Here is a 17546-nt window from a genome sequence, read left to right as displayed (position 1 = left end):
TACGCCATGACAGGAGACTCTCACTTTGTAAACAAGATGCCTCCCTCTGCCATCGGCAGGAGACGTGTCTGTTCAAATTTGCACTGGAAGTCTATGTAGAGTGAAATTTACGCGCGGTGCGTATGTCGCTGATCTCACTGTCAATACCTGCCACATGCATTCTTGTGTCACGGCGCTTCGAAGACAATATTTGTACACGGGGACGATCACTTTAAAAGGCAGTCTCTCCTTACCCCTTTTCCAGTCTCTAATCCTCAGCTTCCCGCGAATTCCGACTGCTGAAAAGTTAAAAGAGGGGTCGAGGTGATGCCAAAGTGCTTAGCGGGAATAACGTGGAGCTGCCAAGTGCCAAGTGTGATCCGCACACCAGGACGTAAAACGGGCCAAACTGAAAACAAAACAGGTGTCGGTTCAAGGTACGGCTAATGTGGGCCGGATCGTATCAAAGTGAATTTCAAATTCACTAAGATGCCCCTTTGAAAATCTTTCAGTTACCGTGGGAGGGGGCTCGACGCCCCTCTTCTTGAGGTGCCCATCTCCAGAGTAGGCTGAAATATTGGTTTTATGGTGCAGCCCATGTCTAGCTTAATGGAGGGATGTTATACAATTGTCGCTTTTTAGTTAAAAATGTCGTTTTATTCTACACCCTCAGCTTTAGTGCATGTTACACACAAACAAACCGGTGGGTCCTTTAGAATACCATGGAAACGCAGCAGGCCAAAACCAGTGGAGGCTCCGTTCAGAATGGAACAGCACATGTTCTTTAGGGATCACTGACTTGACAAGTAGGCTGGCTCCCTGGAGGGGTGAAATCCTTCCAGGAATTCACGAAAGTGGAAGATGAAAGCTTAATGTCACCAGCTAACCCACAAATCACCCCCCACTGAGTGTGTGAACTTGGGCCGCTCCAAGACTGCTACGGGTCACGCAGGTCAGCTCTGTCCAAATGACCATTGACAGGCTCTTGCCATTCCGAGAGCGGCACAGAAATTCTGGAACTATCCAGGATTGACATTAATTCTCCCCGAATCTAGTGGTCAAAAATTCAGGTATGAATTACTTATAGTGGTGACTTGGAGTCACAGCGACAGTACGCCGCATACTGTGGAAAGTCGGACTTGTGACCCAAAGGCTGTGTACGTTCTGCTTGTGAGAGTCTTTTGGCATTTGCTTGAGGTTCTGCCATTCCCTCTACATCCTTTCCTTCTGGCAAACTGCTGACTCTGCACTTGCTGTTAGATAATTAATGACTGTGTAAGTGAACATGTCCGAATGCCCAGAGATGGACTGGCATCCCATCTAGAGGGCATCCTGCCCTGCCCTATAAGCTATGTGCTTCCCAGGACTAGATCCTAGCTGGAAAGTGATGTCTGTATCATATTATATGGGATGTTGGTCTGTCTGACTGTCTGTCTGTCTTTGCCCGCTTAAAATCTGCTAATAGGTTTGTTGCCAGTCTTCGTTAAACACTTGCATATCTTGGGGAAGGTTCTACAGAATCAATGAAGTGGACCCTTAAAACGAATGGAATGACACTTACATTTAGATTTTGTCTTCATCATTTTAACTATAAAGCCTTCAAGGCTAGAGGCACAATTTTCTTGTAAAATGAGTTAAGGGGAGATTGTTAGGATGGCAGAGTGGCCTCATCACTTGAGAGTTTGGGGTTCAAATCCCGCCTCCATTCTGCGCCTGTCTCATTTGGGTTTCTTCCCGTGGTCCAAAAGGCCAACTGGTATCACTCTATTGTCCATCAGTTGCATGCATGTGTCCTGCAATGGACAGGCATCTTCTTCATGGTGGACCTGAGTCTTGTACCAGATAATCCATGTTAAAGCCCCCAGAAGAGTAGTCAGATGAATGAATGAGATTTGTGTTTGACCATGCTGCTCTGTTCCATTCATCTATGTACTGTTGTTGTTGTTGGTAGTTAGCTGGCTATTAATTCATGTGTGACGCCTCCGATTTAGTCTACCTGAATTTATCTCTGGGTTCTTTTAGAACTCCCGAATTCCTGTCACACATTTTTTTTTTTTTTTGTATAGAACAACCTTTTAACAAACCAGTTGGTTGAACAAGCAAGTTGGAAGCTTATCATGACACAAATTTAACAACATCAAGCACACCAGCTGCCCTGTAATCAGTTTTTTCTTCTTCTTTTCTCATGTCTGCTGTTATCTACCGTGTTTCCATAGAGGTGCGTGTCAGAGGTCTGTAACTCCGCGGTGTTACCACGCGTTTGAATGCGGAACTCCTCCGGTTCAGGTGATTTCGTAAACGCGCTGGATCCGGAGTATCTGATAAAATGTCAGGCAGAGCGGCGCTGAACCACGAGCGCGGCTCGCGCAGGAGGACTCTGCAAACCTCCGCCGGCGCGATTTCGGATTCTCTCTGACCCACCGCGGCTCAGCGGAGAGGTCAACTTCCCAGAACCGGAATGGATCGACCTGCAAAGGTAAACACACTCCCTGCTTCCACAACCTCCAAATGGTGACTAAACTGGTAAACAGGCAGATCTGATCTCAGTGTGGGTGGTGAAGTTCAGTTTGTCCATAATGTTCTGCATTCCCTTCGTTTTGCAAATACATGAAATAATGTCAACCAGCCTGTATGGATTTTACCAGTGTTTAGATATTTATTTTTTGCCATAACACTCGGGTTTTTCAGTATGGTTGGTTGTGAAAGCAGTGTGATACTTTAACTTTTAAAGTTTAATTATGTTTGCATACATTTTTTAACTGAAGGATTATATATAGACACAACAAAATAATTATATCATAATTACTATTGTTATTCCCTTGACTCTAACCAGAATAAGCACTTAAAAGGTGGATAGATTATAATTAATAGTAATATTATCTTCATTTCATAAATGTAAGTATGTTTGCTTTAAATAACGTTTACTTTGCTCTAGACGTGGGCAATTCATCACCGACTGTTCCATTCTCAAGCAACATTGTCTGTACAATCGACATTGCATCACCTCATTAGGCAGAGGGCTGATGTAGCACAGCGATGAGCTGGGTGTCTGGACGCCAAGTGGGGTGTAAATTGGGAAGGTGGAGGGAGAGAACCAAAACGTCTCTCAGATGTCAAGGATGAAACCTTGGTGTACGGGCTGGTGTTAGAAGCTGGCCTGAATCACAGCAAACTTCTCCCTAGATGAAGCAAAAACATGCTTAGGTGGCCCAAACCTCACATCTCACTTGCAATGCTACCTATTGTTGATCCGTGGTAGCTATATTTTTCTTGTATTTTTACCCTTCAAATACTCGAGTCAAAAATGGTGCCACATTATCCCTTGATTGGATCAGAAGACACCACGTACAGGTTCATCTGTGAGGAAATTCTCTGTTCTGCAGGTTTTCCTGCACAGGGTACTAAGTCAATTCATGCTAACATTATGTCCTTAACATTTCATCAGAAGATCTAGGTTCATGTAACAAGCCATTGGAATCTGCCCCTCTGTCTGTTTGCTCCTCACCAACGGAGGCCTTGTCTCATTTCTGGGGACGATGGAACTGATGTCCTGGGCCACTCCGAAAATTTGAGGAGAACGTCCCATTCACTCTCGTGTGCAGTGAGTTGACCAAGTGATATGGCGGGGGGTAAATAGCTGGGTGTGTGTTTGTGGGCAACTGCACGCTTCCCCCATGTGGTGTTTAACTGGCCGTTTTTCCACTCGAACCGCAACTTCAGCAAAAGGCTGCCCCCCTTGGAGGCCATGTAAGTCTAGATATGAGCTCTGTAATTTGCTTTAAATGAAAGCGTGTCCTTGTTCAGTCAATTAATATAATAGTGCCTGTAGTAATAACGATGGAAATAAATAATAATAATAATATTGCTTGGAAATGATGCAACTGGGACCATTGTGTGTTGTAATGGAAACAGTCCATATTACATGCAGTCGTTTTATATCAGAAGCGGTTATTGGTTCTGCGGGAGTTAATAACGAAGAGCGAATGGATAGCATTAGCAGCGGCATGCTAACACGGCCACACCGTGAAACGCGAGAGTATACTTAATATCCTTACAATTACTGTCGTCTTGATCATTTAAAGGTGCTTTTTTTTTCAGCAGGCTGTTCACCGAATGATCGAGTAACAAAACAAAAGCAAATAAAACCAAATCAAAAATACTGGGAGAGTTTCATTCACAGACAAGAATTACTTTAATTATTGTGTAAAATGAACATCTTTATACAGTAAAATATTTGGGAAGAAAATGTACACATGAAACAAAATGCTTGTACTTTTCCTAACAGTTGAGTCTACCTCTTATTTTTTCCCTTTTTTTTTCTAGTTAGATCTTCAGATTGAAGGCAGTGGAGCACGGAGTTCAGCAGCTAATTGGTATACAACACAAACGGGGTTGCATTAATGATGAGATTCACAATGTTCCTTCGGTGCCCTTGAGTCAGTCTACGCATCTTCCTGGGCCTTTTACATGTAGTGAAGCCTTGTTGAGCTTCCACAAACCAATCCATTGCACATTTATTTATATAATGCTTTGCCTGCTGTTCCTACTCTGGGGCATTTCAGGAAATATTCAAATTTGTGTGCAGGTTACCAAGACGTAAATTCCCCTTTCGATTTGAACCTTAAATGCTGCGGTCTGCAGAACATCACAATATATTTTACAAAGTGTTCAGTGCAAAAGTAATGATGAAAAGATGAAAATAATAAATATTATAAATACAAATCATCTTGCCTCAATCTGTTAATTTGGCACTGTCAGGAAAATCAATATCCAAGACAAAAGAAAGAAATAGTATGACACAGAACAGGTTCAAATTAATCTAAATGTGATGCTACAGTACTTTTTGTAATTGTTACAAAATGTCATGTACAATATATAACATTTAAATCCTGGAATTTGACCTATGATACAATATAAAAGCTAATCTTTAAATACTTCTTAGACTTTCATATTGGTTTGCTGAACATAGCTAAATAACGAAACGAAAACAACAAAATAGTCGAAAAGGGTGAGGGGTCACAATAGTTATTTTTTATTTTTAGTAAAAAAATGTTTGTGCTTTTTACACCATTGATCATATTTCTGGAGAAATGGTTGGCATTTGTGACGTACGGTTGTCACCGAAACGGCAGAAAGGTTACTCTGGAAGTAAAGTCCACTGTTAAGGCGCCGTAGGCCGCGTGTGTCGTTTCCTGTTTGCTTTCTTGATGGACAAATTTCAATCAACAGTGGTGAGCTTTCGCGGTTCCATTTCGAAGTTTTCTTTCCGGTTTTTTTTTTTTTTTAAAACCTCTGTAAACATGGATCAGCTATGTGGCGTAGTCACAGGTGGCAGGTGTAAATCGTGTATGACTTTTTACGTTCTACCCAAAAAAAGCAAAATAAAAAAAAATGAAAGAGAACTAAACAAATGTAAAAAAAAAAAAAAAAAAAGGATTACAACCACAGACTGGATCATCCCTCAGGGGCTCCTGAACATGCACATTTTCTACTAGTATTATTACAGCCATGTGTCACAAACAATTTATTTTGACTATACAACAAACAGTTTTTATTTCAAAAAAAGTATCTGTTTACATAACTTAGAAATTAATATAAAAATAAACAATGAATTTGACTTTTCCTCGAAATTAAAAAAAAAAAAAAAGAATGGATGAAAAGTCTCGACGAAGTAACAAAATTTCTGAAATACACAAAATGTATAGGCATCGCAATCTATTAATACAAAAAAGCGAATGGCAGGAGACAGTTGTTGGTATAACGTTCTGTGCTGCATCACAATATCAGGCAATGACAAACAATACATACAAGATCAAATCAAACGATGGAAAGCAATATACAAAATTCTGAAGATAAATACAATATTTATAATCGATATGTTACAAAAAATTCCCTAAGTGACCGCAAGTGTTGTGTGAAACAAAGTGTTGCGATGTTTACGATTATTTTACTCCTTGCCATCTTTTTTCTTTTTTTTTCTTTTTTTTGTTTCCGAAGGAATAAAACTCTGTACTAAATATTTAAGTGGATCTGGGAAAATTCAAGACGAGTGTATAAATATTTAGCTACAACTTTGGCAAAATCACAAAAGTCTACAATTGTATAACCACATACAAAACACATTAGGGAACAAGGAGCTAGAGGGTAACTTTCTGGTACAAGAAACATAGACTTCACAGTAGCCTAAGAATGCAATAGTATACAGTGCCTAGCAAAAGTTGAAAAACATTGCAGATCACACTTGCTTAATAGGAAGCTTTTAGCAGTGGAAGTCATTTTTTTAACCAACAGACAGTAGCGTTTTATCTCTGTCAGTGTGCTTGTTGAAGGCAAGAGAAAAATTTTTGCAATATCAAAGTTACAATTCCTAACTACAATAAGTTACAAAGTTCATTTTTAAGATGACGTAAGCATGATAAAATCTCCCCTATTTCCACCAACCCCTAAAACCAGGTATTTTTTTCCATTTACTTCATGTTCATGTTTGTTTTCTAAATCATATATTTTTTTAATATTATTTCCAGTTCAATGGCTCACGCTTTCTTGGCCCCCTTCTTACCACAAATTAAAAAAAGGAAAAAAAAATAATAATAATTCACATTATAGAGACGCACAACTGTCGTGCATCGGCGTAAGAGAAACTTAATCTGAGGCATTATCTTTTTAAATCAGTGTTTTCGTTAATGGTATATCCACAGAGTTCCTCCCGACATACATCATGAGCCAGACGCAGCTGAGATGTAATCAGAAACGTTTATACAAAATAGGCGTTTTTTTTCTCCTCCTTTTTCTTCAAGACTGAGAAATGCGAAAATATGACAAGAAATTCAGTCAATAAAATGGAATTGTTCATGAAGAAGTCGCTCACATGTCAATTCATATTCGTCTGAATAAAATCTGTGAAACGAAAGTCTTTTTTTCCCACCCCCCCCGATAACAGAATTAGCTGTAGATTTCGTTTGTGGTGGACAACACGATTCAACCCGAGTCTTCTACTTGTACGAATGTTTTCCGAAAAGCCCATTTTGCGACGTGGATGGAGAGGAGATGCAGAAGGAGCAATTTACATGGGGGGGACGACCAGGCCGGACATAGCTGAAAAACAGGCAGAAAAACACAAAAGCGTTACGTTAGCAGACTTGGCCGCGGAGCTTAGCCTTCGTTACAGTGACAAACGAGCAAATCAGAAGGTGCACTTCTTAGCGCAAGAAAGCGAAACCCGGGCCGGCCAAGGGGGGCAAACGTGCGCAGCATTTGCTGGGATTCATAGTGAAGGTTTACTCTCCATTGTGCCTTATTGATTTGGGAAGACTCCCTTTGTTGAGGCGTACAGTGTGAGTGCATGTAAGATGGCGGGTGGGTAAAGAGCGAGGGGGAGGGGGCAGGGTGTGGCGGGGGAAGTGAAATGTGCTTTTCTAACAAGACACGCTAGAAGGGCTTTACTTTTTAGAGGAGCCGGCAGGCGTCCTGACATTTTCCTGCGGAAAGCATCCTGAACTCCCACACATGTGAGATTCCTCTTAGCGTCCAGTTAATGGCAAATGCCGGCCCAGACTCCCCTGGGGCCGTCCATGCTGACAACCGAGAAACACCATGGTCACCCCTGGTAACGTCAGACACGGCTGCCCCCCCACCCTCCGCCGGCCAAACGCCAGGCACTCCTCAGGTTTCCAAAATTGAACCCCTCCTCCACATTCTTATTAAGCCTTATTACGGAACCCCTAATTGTATTTCGGTGAGCCGTCCATGGGGTGCGTCTTTAACGGTCATGCGGAGGGGTGCTGGAATGCCATCCTTAGGCTGTGCGCTCTAAAGACGCGTCACAAAATAGAGGGGCGCCGCCCAAAGACTTAAGATTGATTTGCTTCGTTATTTCAGTCATTTTAACAATTAGGTATCTAGTGAGCTGCTGGAATATAAATGATTTTTGCCGCTTTCAGTTTATTTGTGGTGTTCCGGTTCGGGCGCTTTTAAGTTTGCAGAAAGCTGATGGCGGGGCATTCCTCATTAATTTCTGAAAACCATATATTAATAAGTGTGCACATGTAAAAGCGTGAACTTTAATTTCCCACTTCATTAATCCTAACGCTATTAATTTTGGATGGACACACTACAGCTAAAAACACATTTTCCAACCAAACAAGTCAAGAGGGGTAAAAAAAAAAAAAAAAACACTCAAAATAATTGCTTACAGTAATCTTTTGACTGTGCCTGCCCCTTGTCCTGGTTACTCTGAGTGGGGAGAGCTTTTGACAAGCATTAATACCACCTTACAGGCCTATAAATGTGCATGAAGGATTAAACCACCGCTACTTTGTCCCATTATCAGAACCCAAATTGGTTTGGTTTCTGTAGCAGAAATGACGTTTATATCGATATCGCGGCTTCAGCTATACAGCAGTTAGGTCCTTAAAAAAAAAAAAAAAAAGTGATCTTTAATCCAGGACTCATTAAAAATATCATCAAAATATCATCCCAGAGTTCTTCACCGAAACCCAAGGGGTACACCACCCTAGACCCCAGATGAGTTCAGATGAGTTCACTTGAGGTCGTGGGGGGAGGGGTAGAATAGCTATTAATATAATGGTATTATTCAGCTTACAGTGCACCTGAAGGCACAACCCACGATGTATAAGGGAAACGTCAATGACTCATGAGCTGTTTCCCTTAAGCCACCTGGACTACGTGTGTCTGAGTCTTTCTTTATTATCCGTCAGTTTTCTACAGCTGCTTATCCAGTACCGGGTCAAAACGACCCAAGAGCCTGTCTCGGGTATGACAAGGCAGGGGACACCCTGGGCAAAATGGCCGCGTGGCACAAGTCATGCCTAAACTGCATGTCTTGGGATCTCTGGAAGAAACCAGTACGCAGAGGGAACCAGTGTATACAAGACTCCAAATGCCAATCAGACCCCCATTCCAGAAACGTGAGTCTACCGCGCCGCCAAACTTTATTTACTATACTTTAGGTAATACAGTACTACATCAATAACAGGGAGTTGGGGTGTCTCTAGAGGCTCTAAACGTCCCTTAATTGTTTGTTTATATAAGCAAACCAATCGCTGAGCTTGTACATGCACATGCACAAACGCATGCACGCAGGAGGCCGTCCGTCCGTTCAGTGATGCTTCACTGGCGTAGGCAGCTATAGAGCTGTACCCTAGTAACGTACGGTGAGTTCTCCCCAGTCGTTTTGGGTCAGGGGGCATTGTTTTTCTTTTTCTTATTTGAGCAGCCGGAGATGCCCATGTGGCCCCTCCTCAGGGTCACGGGCAAGGTAGGCGGGGTGAGGTTTGGGAGGGAGGGGGCGGGGCAGCTCACCTTGAAGTCCGTTGCCATTTGCACTGGTGCAAGAGGGCGGTGGAGAGGCTTGGGGCCTCACAACGGGGGCAAAGGCGCTCTTTTGTTTCACTGCAGAGATGACATTGGCAGGTGAGAAAGAGAATATGCTGTGTGCACTGCTACAGTTTGACGAGAGGCTGACCGAGGAGGTTGCCATCGTAGGGCTCGACGGCACTACTGCAATAAAGCAAAAACAGCAAAAAGCGCTCAGAGAGGATCCCACGGCACAGAGGAGATTCCGCGACGCTCCCAATCACATGGCCTTGCCTTGCTCTACATTAGCGCAAAGGGCTCAACGGAAAGCATGACTCGGAATGGGAAGCAGGGATATCATCATTTTTTTTTTGAGGGGCTTTAAAAAACCATCGTCAGATTTGGGTTAGAAGTTGGGGGATGTACAGTATCCTGCCTTTGGTCACTCTCTGGATAACAGGTCTTATACTGGACTCTGATTGAGAGACAACTTTGCACATAATTTGTGATCTGACTCGGCTTTTGGTAAGACTTTCCAGATGGTTTTTTTCGGTTTTTTTAAAGGCTTTTTTTTTTTTTTTAAGTTGTTGTTTTTGATCGTCAAATTTTCCAACAAGGGTTTCCAGCCTCCAGAGTCACCACTCCTTTTATCCAGTAGCACGCATTCCCAAAAGTCAAACCGACCGAGGCATCGACGGAAGATGACAAGCGTCCCGTCGGGAGGACCGGAGAAGCCCGAGTGAAGGGGGGGGGGGGCATTACCTTGATACTTACTGCCGTAGGGGGAGTTGGCGGTGGAGCCGTTGAGGAAGCCGGGGGAGCCAGGCACCCCGAGGTTGGGCATCCCTGAGTTCCCATACCCGTTCATGCTGTTGCTCACTGTGTTGTAGTTGGACTGCTGCGGGGTGCTGCTGGGCACATAGCCCCGGGGGGACACGCTGCTGGTATTGCGGCTGTAGCCCACTGCGGAAATAGGGGGGGGTCAAACTCACTTTAAAAAAAATAAAGGGATTGTACTCCGCTGCATGAAGTTAAAAATCGTAAGTTCAGAACAGGGGTAGTACACAGAGAGAGAGCTAAGCATGTCAGCGTGCCGTTTTCGTTGTTGCTGCTTCTTCTCAGTTTCTACGTTTGGCTGCATAGCTATGCCAGCCCGTCTGCTTGCTTGGCTTTCCCCCAATCCCATCCAGCGGGGCGGCTGGCGCGTGCGAATCAAGTGGACGAATTAGCGCTCGGTTCAGCTTAGTTTACGTTTTTGTCAAAAGCGACTTGAGATTACGTCTTTTTTTTTTTTTTTTTTTTTTACCAATTTGTAAAGCTGGATAATTTTGTTGAATGATTTCAGACAATCCCTCCTAAGGTTGCAACCATAGGGAGATACTGGGGTTTGATCGGGCAGCCGTTGAGGTTGTACGGCTAGCCTTGTCACTTCGAGTCTGTATTCTCCATTTCATTCAGTTACGTAAATGTCTGCTCAATGTCATAACATCGAGTATGTGTTCCACTGACTTTTTTACAGCAACAACAAAGATGCCAAGCCGTTATTGGCTCCGGCGTTAGGTGAACACCAGGATCGGTCACTCAGAGCCAGGTAAACCAGGAGGAGGCCCTGACAGGGCCAGGAAGCCTCCTGGGATATCAATTAGCCGGCGAGGTAAGATTCGGCCGCAACCCATGGAGCGAGGGAGCGGCCAGGCACCACCAAAGGGCAAGGCAGACCGTCCGCGGTGCACAGCTTATCTCCTCTCACAGGTACATACCCTGGTCATTACCCTGAGATGTCTCTGATACGTTGACGGCGAGCTGGCCACTGAAGGAGTTCACTCCCATCATGCCTCCGTGGGATGCAGTGTTGGCGAGGGACGGGATCTGGTTGTGGTTACGAGGTACGCTGTACAGGGCCTCGGCGATGTCGGCGGCCCTCTTCAGGATGATCTCCTGGCGGGGACGTATGGATGGACATTGTCACGGACATGTTCTGGAGACCTTTCACTCTAGGACCGTAAATTTTTACAAGTCACTCCTTCTTGAAAGTGGTTCAGACTTGAGCTAACATTTAACATTAAATATATATATATATACATACATGACGCCTTATTTTTAGGTCTGCATACTCTGTGTTTCTGAAACCTGAACTTTATAATCAGTAATTCTAAAGGAAACATTCTACAAGAGGAAAATAATCAAGCATTCGGTTACATATAGATGGAGGCTATGCAAAGCTTTGAGCGGCTCATTAATTGTGTGTTATCTGCGTGTTAGCGGTGCCTCAACAGCTACAAATGCATGTATAAGGACGCAACTCCGTTTACCAGAGGGCCAGTGCATTTGCATGTGCGAGAGTCCCCTATTTGACTTGCACCGCTCAGCGGATTTATTTAGGAATTTGCATTCGTTACGGACCCTTTTGGACCTTGTTCAAGGTCACTCTCTCATTCCAACGGCTACGTACGCACGAGTGTCTGTGTGTGAGAGGGCGTGCGGGGTGTGTGCGTGTTTTGAGTGATTAACTCCTCTCGCAGGAGCGCAGCGGGTGGAAACGAGTCTGGGAGGAAGGAGAAAGCCATTCTCGAGGACCGGTGACACTGCACAATAGCCTGGAGGCAGCTTCGAGATACAGGAGCCAGAGCGCCGTAGAAAAATAAGGATGATAATGCTTAGAGAAAAGTGCTGATTTAATTACTGCGCATGGACACTGAAAGGTTTTGGGGGGGTGGGGGTTGGGTGTGTGCGGGGGGAGCGTGGGGGGTGCAGGCCGGGCATCACCTGGTTGTTGTGCGGCATGCCGTACAGAGCTTCCACAAGGTCAGCAGCCCGCTTCAGGAGAACCTCCTACAAAGGAACCGGGGAAGGATGTGAATCAGGCAGCAAAAGGAGCAGCGGGAATGCTTTGGAAACAAATCCCCACACCTCCTCCACTGAGGCATTTTTGCCATAACAAGTTATTGCTACGGCGACCATTATCAATAAAGCCAGGGAAAGGAGAATTAGCGCCCACAGATGCGCCGGTGGACTCCAGTCGACTCGGGCCCTGGCTCTAAATGGGGAGAGTAAGTGCTTGGCTTTTAATGGCGTCTCCTTGCGGGTTTTAAACAAACAAACACGCCGGGAGACACAGGGCGGCTGAGGCACGGCGCTCGGCTGCTAATTCCAGCCACTTTAGCACCGAAGAACAATGAGTCATTTTCCATATCTTAATTAAACTGGCGGAGTCCTTAAAGACAACATCTCACCCCTAATTCATGGCCCAAATTTGCAGGAGAGTTCAATGCTTATTCCTCTTTCTTCCGAACAATAAAGTGAATTAGCTTGGGTTAATCTAGTTCTTTCATAATGACATTAAGGAATTTTTCAATTAACCTCTTTCACTCGCTGTTGTAAAGGACTTCATAAATGACTTCCCATCCAGCAAATGCTGTGTGCTTGTGCCAGGGGACACAGATGCACTGAATCTGGTCTTATCCATACATGCACGTTCGGGCCCACCCCAACCTTCCAGTTTTGACCACAACAAGTTCAGCTTCCTTCGATAATCAGAACTGGCCTAAGCGCCAACTCCCCTCATAGTCTCAGCTGATTTTCTTCTGGCTTGATTCATATTTACATTTTATTCCTCGATCTAAAATTAAAGTGGCTCTCGAGGAACCAGTTGATGTACATCTGAGGCTACGAAATCGAGATCAAATTGAGGTTCCCTCCAGTAGTGTCACCGCAAACAACTGGACGTAGGGGGGGGGCTGTGCTGATTTGTGGGGGTAAGCGGCCCATTGTAATCACATGGCCCAAGCTATTTTCTGTACCATTCCCACCTCCCTACCATTCCCACCTCCCTTTCAGTTCCACGATACCCCTTGAACGTTCCATTCCGAACAGCGGGTTTGGGTGCCACTTCAACACGCCCCCACAATCGTGGTCTGTTGCCGACTTGGGTGGCAGCCTTGCAAACAATGACTTCTTAAGGAACCCCCCCCCTCCCAACCCCAATTCCCCCACCCAGCACCCCGGTTCCCCCACACCCCACACACGGCTCGACGCCTCTTTCAATCCGTATGGCATCCTGTCTCGGACCCTTTATTTATCAAGATTAATCACTGAAGGCACCACTTCTCGAGTGTGCCATACGTTCGCAGGAACAGGATTTAATCCGCAAAGGTGCCGGATGGATGGCTCTTCAAATGGGCATTTACCTCTGAAATTGGTGTCTATGCTTGACGTTACATGCATCTAGTTTGCATACAAATAAAGAATTATACTTGTCATGAAGCAGGTACAATCTTTGAAAGACCCAGCTGTCTTAATCCTGTCTCATCAGCCTGAGTACCCCTCTCTGAGTAAGATAAAGTGCTTTTCTGGGGTGTTAATAATTACTCATAATCTCCTCTATCATATCGCAACACTTTTTACATGCCTTTCAATTTTAAGCAACGATTAAAGCAATTAAGGCCGTCACATTTACAAGACGTTTTTCATTTCCGGAAAATATTCCTTGCACTCCTTGTCCATATGGCACACGGCAGAAGGCGACATAAGGATAGTTTAAGAAAATTATGTCGCCTCTCATCCTTGATCTGTCATTTGCCGCGTGGCGTCTTAACTAATGAACCCGCCTCTGTAAGCTGCACTCAAGTGGCAGTCCGGCCGTGTTGGAGAGGCGGCGAGGAAGCCCAGCCGATCGGCGGAGGGTGGCCCGGCATGAGTTCGTTTTCGTGCCGGCGGGCCCTGTTCGCTCAAGGCGCGATTGGCTCGGGGGAGGTGCTGAGGTGTTTCCATGTACAGCTTCAGGTTGCACCAATAAACGCGATCGGCTCTTTTTCACGGGGGTCTCGTCGGTTAAACGGAAAACAATGGCGAATCGAGTCGTGCCAGTGATGTTCTGTCGTTACATTATGAGGAGGTGGGTGGACGGCGGAACGTTTTAAATGTGCCTGATTACTCACACGCTCCATCATCTAGAATAGTATATATCTTCACCGTTAAAGAAGGTAACCAAGGTGATCTGGCTTCAGGTGCTAATGTCATTATGAAACTGTAAAGCAATTATTCTGTTAGTTCTTGCCTGGGGGCGTGAATACATTGAGGATTGAGGAACCAATAGATCTACCTACTTCAGAAAGCAGGGGGAAAGAAGATGAATTTTAATGCATGGGTAATTGCTTGACATGAATGCATTTCTAATAAATTTCCCTGTGTATTAGATGGAAAAGGAAGCGAGATACGTTGGTGTTTTCCGCGTGAGACGGAACTTGGGGAAAAAAAGGAGAGAATTATATGCAATTTAAATTCTACTTTTTAATGATGTCGGGTTTATATTAATTTGTATAAACCATTCAGCTGCTCCTGCATATTTTTTTTTCTGTTCTCCTGACTGTCTGGAGCGGAGAGGAGATCATACTGTTTTTAAGGCGAGTCTCACGTTCACTCTGCGAGTTTGTATAACGTGTTTATTTGGCTCCCATAGGATCTGTTGGTAATTCTTTTGACGTTGTCTGAAATGAGGAGGTAACTTTCAATCCGACGCCCCACCCCCAAACCGGCGACCGTTATTAGTGTACATCCAACGCAATCGGCACCCGCCACATCGGCTTTCTGTCACGCCACAATTACCCATCAAAACCGCACACATTACGGATCCTTGGGAAACGTAGGAAGAAGGGAAGGTGGGGAAAAAAACGTGCCGAAAATCAATATTGCCGTAATATCAACTGGGGGGGGTGAAGTCAGGGAGAGGCATATAAAGAAAGACTTCTGGCTTGGCCTCCCCCCCCCACCCCCGCCCCATATTTCAGACTCTTCTCTTCTCATTCGGATGTATGTAGGGGTCAATTGCTGTTTCACTGCAAACAGGCGCTGACCCCTCGGCACAGGCCCCGAGACAGCTGGCTTAACGATGATGAATCGCGCGGGGCTTTCATTTACATGCCGCTGAACTCCACATTTGGGTCCATTAGGAGCAAAATCAAATATTTATGTTGTTTATTGAAACCGCTAGATCCCATCTCTTCGCAGCGTCGCTCCTGGCGAAGCCGCCAAGCCGTTACGGGGCTTTTTCCGGGGATAAAAAAAAAAGCGGTAAATAGGTTCGGGTCTTCCCTCTTACCCTAACTGACGGGTATTTGTTTGTGGTGTGGGTAGACGGGAGCGGCAGAAATGGCTTTCTGAAGCGCCATTTTGCCAGGGTCTGCTTCGGATTTCTTCCTGCGACTAATGGCGCGCATTAGCGGGTTTTCGTAGGACGCGCGCGGAGAGGACTTCCTCCGCCGCCGCCGCGCCTTTTCACGGGTTATACAGATAGTTTAAGGCATTTATTGGAACAAGATTTTCCGTCCAGATATTGGTCTCCGCTGAGACGGAAAAAAAAAAGAACCGAGAGTAATTGAAACACATCATGTACCGAGTGCTAACTGTGTTTCCGGAGATTTCCAAGCTCAGGCCCATCCCCCCACCACCCCCCCGAAGCGTGCCTGAACTGGCGCAGTTACTGTTTTTATAAATTATACGGCGGGAGTTAATGACATCTCCAGCCCACACGCTGTGCTTTAATGGGTATTTGTAGTATTTGTATTATTAAACCACCAAGGTGGTCAACACTCACCGAGCACCCCGGAACATTCCATAAACTAATCAGTCATAATATCACCCAGGCCACACCCCCTTCTCCACACGCCTCTGATGCAAAATTAGCGGGTTTTCTATTATCGAGGGCAGAGTCATCGATTGCATGAAAGGGGGACCAAAACATTGAATCAAAGATTGTTCAAGAAAGAAAAAAAATTCAAAGCCCAGCATATCTTTCATGTAGCACATCAAAACGCTGTTGCTGTGATATTTGTCGCCCGTGTGGGAGCTGTAGGCGAACTGAATCTTTGTGGAATTCAAATGAAAAGGGACCCCGCAGATATGAACGTGTGGTCTTCATTTATTAACCCAATAAGACAAGGACTTATAACAAAAGCTTTGTAAACAAAAGATTAAACTGGATCTAGCTTTAGAAAATGAAAGGAAAACAAGGATGGAATAATCACAGATCAAAGTGGGTCTGCTTAGATTACAATCACTACAGGCTACTGAAGTGGAAAATGTTTAATTGAACTATTTCTCCGCACAGAAAGTTTGTGCTTTTCCCCCAGAATCCCAAACAAACCCAGCTTTGCCTAGCCATGTTTGTGCGGCTCTATCTGTGTGTGCGTGCGTGAGTGTGTGTTTGTACCTGTCAGCTGTTATCCTCTCCAGTGCAATTTTCCCCAAGTGATCGAATCATGGTGATTTGCCAAGGGAGATTGCTTCAGTAACTCATCTCGTCCCCGAATTGCACGGGGCGTTACATTTCTGTGAATAAACGGACCAGGCGTCCCCCCTCTCGCTATGGATACTGACCTTCGGTAACCTCTCTGGATCCCCTGGATGTCTTGGGATGACCTTCTGCAACCTCTGGAATCCATAATCGATGGTTGGTTCATTCAAAGCTAAACCAAAGACAGACGACAGTGTGTTAGAGTATAAAGCTACAAACACCCACACTTCTGAAGACAACATTGTGGTGTCCATAATGAGTGTAGGTAAGTGGGTTTACAAACAGGAGACAAACACGAAAAACACCTTTGTCCAGCTCAGATCTGATCATCCTCAGTGTCAGACAAGCAGTATTGCATGAGGTAGTTGTGGTACGTTACCCAATAGTTCATATGTATTCTATGAATGAGCTGGGTCAGCATTATGGCGAAGACAAGCCTGCATGACCAATAACTGGTGCAGCCAGTCCACACCATGTACTACTCTTGGCACAGTCCTCAGGATTTACAACATATCTCTGGCTACTGCTACGCTCAGATTTACCTCCACAGCTCTGTCCTCCCCGGTTCCCTGTTTCCTGATCTCAATCTGGAGGATTTCGTCTTATGGGTCTCTGATATTCCTTTAATGGCTGACTGCAAAACCTACACCTGTCAGTTACCCATGCTGCCTCCAGCCATGAGACGTCGCAGGGCACAAACAGTAACTGATGTTACCCCAAAGCTCGACACCCCCGGCCAGCCTCAGAATAGCTACTTTACGCTGAAACGGAGCCCGTAAATGAGACCACAGCCACTCCCCGCGCAGCAGGTCGGCCCTGATGTCCAGCGAGCTCCGTGGCCAAGTCGGAGAGCTTTGTGACGACACGGGTCGGCACAGAGAAAGGGAGTCACTATTAGAAAGCATTACATATGGAAGTAGGTATCGTTCCAAGAGTTTTTGGATCCAGGGAGAGAGCAGCA

At 44.9% G+C, this 17546-nt stretch overlaps 1 protein-coding gene across 19 annotated transcripts in view; it reads right to left on the bottom strand.

Annotated features, from left to right (window-relative positions):
- Nucleotides 1-4147: 4147 nt before the first annotated feature.
- The window catches only part of ebf3a (EBF transcription factor 3a), a 71523-nt gene continuing 58124 nt past the window's right edge, over nucleotides 4148-17546 (bottom strand). For 4 of the 19 annotated variants that reach the window (XM_048987829.1, XM_048987830.1, XM_048987836.1 and 1 more), the window contains exons 11-16: nucleotides 16669-16757; nucleotides 12061-12126; nucleotides 11055-11232; nucleotides 10057-10257; nucleotides 9301-9498; nucleotides 4148-7074 (exon numbers count right to left, since the gene is read on the bottom strand). In XM_048987829.1, the coding sequence (XP_048843786.1) occupies nucleotides 7043-7074; nucleotides 9301-9498; nucleotides 10057-10257; nucleotides 11055-11232; nucleotides 12061-12126; nucleotides 16669-16757 (764 nt within the window). In that variant the 3' untranslated portion in view covers nucleotides 4148-7042. The remainder of the gene's footprint in view (nucleotides 7075-9300; nucleotides 9499-10056; nucleotides 10258-11054; nucleotides 11233-12060; nucleotides 12127-16668; nucleotides 16758-17546) is intronic. The other 15 variants (XM_048987831.1, XM_048987834.1, XM_048987838.1 and 12 more) reach the window with 8 other exon arrangements.

The sequence above is a fragment of the Brienomyrus brachyistius genome, chromosome 20 (genome assembly GCF_023856365.1).
Source record: "Brienomyrus brachyistius isolate T26 chromosome 20, BBRACH_0.4, whole genome shotgun sequence".
Classification (NCBI taxonomy): Eukaryota; Metazoa; Chordata; class Actinopteri; order Osteoglossiformes; family Mormyridae; genus Brienomyrus; species Brienomyrus brachyistius.
Note: the sequence above shows the minus strand (reverse complement) of the source record. Positions and strands in the feature narration are given on the sequence as shown.